Genomic DNA, 3,547 nt, shown 5'->3' with positions numbered 1-3,547 from the left:
GTTTTCTTCATGACAGAGGTTTAAACAACTTTGCTTTTCAAGCCTTTAGGAATAGTCAATGAGCCACAAATATCTACCTTGCAGCCACTGGAGGATTTTTAAATTAAAGTGTAACCAAGATCATGATTCATTGTGTGACTCTGGTGCGTTAAATAAGGCCCAGACCCAATAAAGAAATTGTCTGGGAATAAATGAAAGATCTGTGACTCTGGCTCAATGTCTAAAATCCTAAACCTTTGAGTCCAGGTATCTGTCCTCATGAAAACAGATGTTCTCAAATATAATGTGACAAAATGAGTTTCTAACATTGAAAATAAAATAATTACTTTACTAACTGTCCTGAAACCCTTCTTATGAACCACTGAGAAGCAATCTGAGGGCACACACCTGTGCATCCCTTTCATATAAATTGAGCATGTAAATGTTAACATGTAAAATATAACCTTAATGCAGACTCCATGTCCAAAGCTGACTATTGTAAACATCTCTCCAGAGGATGACTGGGATGTCCCTTCCTTTTCAGCTAAAACTGTGTTCAAGAAAGTAAAAGAAGTTCCCCTAAGAGACCTCTCTTTGTTTATAAGGCATGATGCCAGACACTAGGTTTATAAAATGATATTGTCACCTTTATCAGTATGAACAATAATAATCTATCATCTCTAATGAAAGTGTTTTACTCGTCTCAACAGGCAGACTTTGAGAGCCTGCTGTAACTAAGTGTTGTGCCAGATGTCAGATATCAGTGATTTATCAGACAGGAACCTATATTCAGGTAAGGAACCCACATTCCTAAAGTGCCTAGGTATCAGTGGTTTTCTGAGATGTGTGGCTCTGTTCTCAAATCCTCTTAATCTGAAGATATTTTCACTCCCTATAACCAGTCTTCTTTGTGTGGTCCTCCTGGCAGCTCCCTTCTGAACAAGAGCATCCTGAATGAGGTCCAGAAATGTACCTAAGAGTACACCACTCTCCCAGTTTTCCCATATGATCCAGATCAGAATCTAAGTCCCTTTCTCCCTCCACAATTGCCCTCACACGTGCCCTTCACAAACTTGTCTCATTGTTTTTGTCCTCATTGGCTTTCCCTCTTGATCTCGTGCTTGCTCCTCACTTTGAGTACCCGACTTCAAAAAGACCGATTTAGATGACACCTGTACACAATAGCCTCAAAACACAAGTTCATTCGCCTTTACGCAATTGACCTCATGCATGCTCTTCTTAACCATGCTTCTGCTTGTTCTCATCAACTACCCAAGCCCCCAGCCCTGTCCTTTACTCATAATTTTGAGTAAGACACTTCACAAAGACCTGTTTACATGACATTTGTACACGGTACTTCAAAAAGGCTCCATTGCAACAGTCTCTCTCCCTTTGTCTACCTCAGTTTTCTTCATACAAGGAATCACAGCACAACATTAGACCATGTGTCTGAGTTTGCTGCTCGAATCTTGGCTACAGATTGCATGATATTGCATGTATTAATGAGCAAAGCATACAAGAATCTAGAAACAGGGAATATGCTTTAATGTCATGAGTGTACCACAGTAGTGATGATTTTTATTTATGCTTTATATTTGTCAATTCATAAGAATTTATTTTTAAAAAGTAAGAGGAGCAACTATGTTTGCCATGTGATTTTTACTTGGGCCTGGTAGTCCCATGCACTCTCCATGTTTCTGCCTATGCCTTTCTCATTGTCAGTATTTCCTTATTAGATAGCTATAAAAGAATATTCCCATTTTTCTGTAACAAGCTTTTGATTGTTTATTGTATTCATGCCTACCAGAGGAATATGAAATGCCAGGTGATTTGTTACTATATTTGAATAATTGCATAAACTGCTCTTTGCTTTAGATTTTGACCCTGGAATATATATAATATAGGGCCAGTTGAGGAAGGATAGTCAGAAAGGACAGTGTTTCAGAGGACAGGGTAACAGGGATACAGAAAGTCTGTACTTATTTACATTAAGTAAGGTGCTGTGTGCAGTTACTAGTAGGAAATGTGTTAGCTTTCTAACTCATGTTGCTATACCTTTGAATTGAGGATGTGGCCAGAAGTTAAGTGGGAAAGAATGTTCAGTTCAGATTTCAAAATAAGTTCAAAGGAACAATGCTGATGGAAGAACAACTGAGTGTAACCATTCATTACAAGCCAGTTCCACTTCATTCTCCTCTTTTATTTCATATGATAAGTGTATTTATTTGCAGGTCACCCTTTTCAAGAAAGATAAGAAATAAGTTTCCATGGAGAAATGGAATCAGAGCTCAACTGATTTCACGTTGCTAGGGTTGTTTCCTCAAAACCAAACTGGCCTGCTGCTTTTGCTGCTCATCATCTTTGTCTTCTCTCTGGCCTTGTTTGGCAACTCAACAATGATCCACCTCATTCGTGTGGATCCCAAGCTCCACACCCCCATGTACTTTCTTCTCAGTCAGCTCTCTCTCATGGACTTGATGTACATTTCTACCACTGTGCCCAAGATGGCATTTAACTTCCTCTCTGGCCAGAAAACCATTTCTTTCATGGGCTGTGGAGTGCAATCCTTCTTCTTCCTGACCATGGCCTGTTCTGAGGGCTTGCTCCTGGCTTCCATGGCCTATGACCGCTTTGTGGCTATCTGCCATCCACTTCATTATCCCATTCGCATGAGCAAAGTAATGTGTCTGAAGATGATCATCGGCTCCTGGATATTGGGCTCCATCAACTCTTTAGCACATACTGTCTACGCCCTTCATATTCCTTACTGCCGTTCTAGATCCATTAACCATTTCTTTTGTGATGTTCCAGCCATGTTGCCCCTGGCCTGTATGGACACTTGGGTTTATGAGTACATGGTGTTTGTGAGCACAAGCCTGTTTCTCCTACTTCCTTTCCTTGGCATCACAGCTTCCTATGGACGGGTCCTTTTTGCTGTCTTCCATATGCACTCAAAAGAGGGAAAGAAAAAGGCCTTCACCACATGTTCAACTCACTTAACTGTGGTGACGTTTTACTATGCACCTTTTGTCTACACCTATCTTCGACCGAGAAGTCTCCGTTCCCCCACAGAGGATAAGATTCTGGCTGTCTTCTACACTATCCTCACCCCCATGCTCAACCCCATAATCTATAGCCTGAGGAATAAGGAGGTCCTGGGGGCCATGGCGAGAGTCCTCGGGACAGCCTCTTCCACGAAATCTTAATCATTCCTTCTCTACTCCTCTTTCAGCTCCCTTAGGAAATGTCATAGTTCAATGCTGTCTATTGGAAATGTAATGTCTGCCACACACATTCATAACTCTGGTATTTTATTATGAGTTAAGGTTAAATTATATGTTCATCATTATATACCATTATACTTTTCACATGTTTATTTAATTCATCATGTTATAATAAATAATGTTAGCAGTAAATATTAACATATTGCTACATTATTGATGTATGGTATATACATTATGAATGCATGAATACTATTGTAAATGTGAAAGTATTGAACAATTGTTTCTCCAGAATTGACATGCAATTCTTTACTCATGCATTTTGTTTTCATTCTTTTCATTCTTCA

General features: G+C 39.6%; 1 protein-coding gene across 1 annotated transcript; it reads left to right on the top strand.

Moving 5' to 3' along the window:
* Positions 1-2,246: 2,246 nt before the first annotated feature.
* LOC311608060 (olfactory receptor 2L13-like) lies at positions 2,247-3,185 on the top strand (the record flags this gene model as incomplete). Its single annotated transcript, XM_084800342.1, has 1 exon — positions 2,247-3,185. One exon carries the CDS (start codon positions 2,247-2,249, stop codon positions 3,183-3,185), a length of 939 nt encoding a protein of 312 aa, XP_084656468.1.
* Between the last annotated feature and the right edge of the window lie 362 nt (positions 3,186-3,547).

This window comes from Acomys minous, assembly GCF_964271855.1.
Source record: "Acomys minous genome assembly, chromosome: 11".
In the NCBI taxonomy this organism is placed as follows: domain Eukaryota; kingdom Metazoa; phylum Chordata; class Mammalia; order Rodentia; family Muridae; genus Acomys; species Acomys minous.
This window is presented reverse-complemented; position numbering and strand designations above follow the sequence as displayed.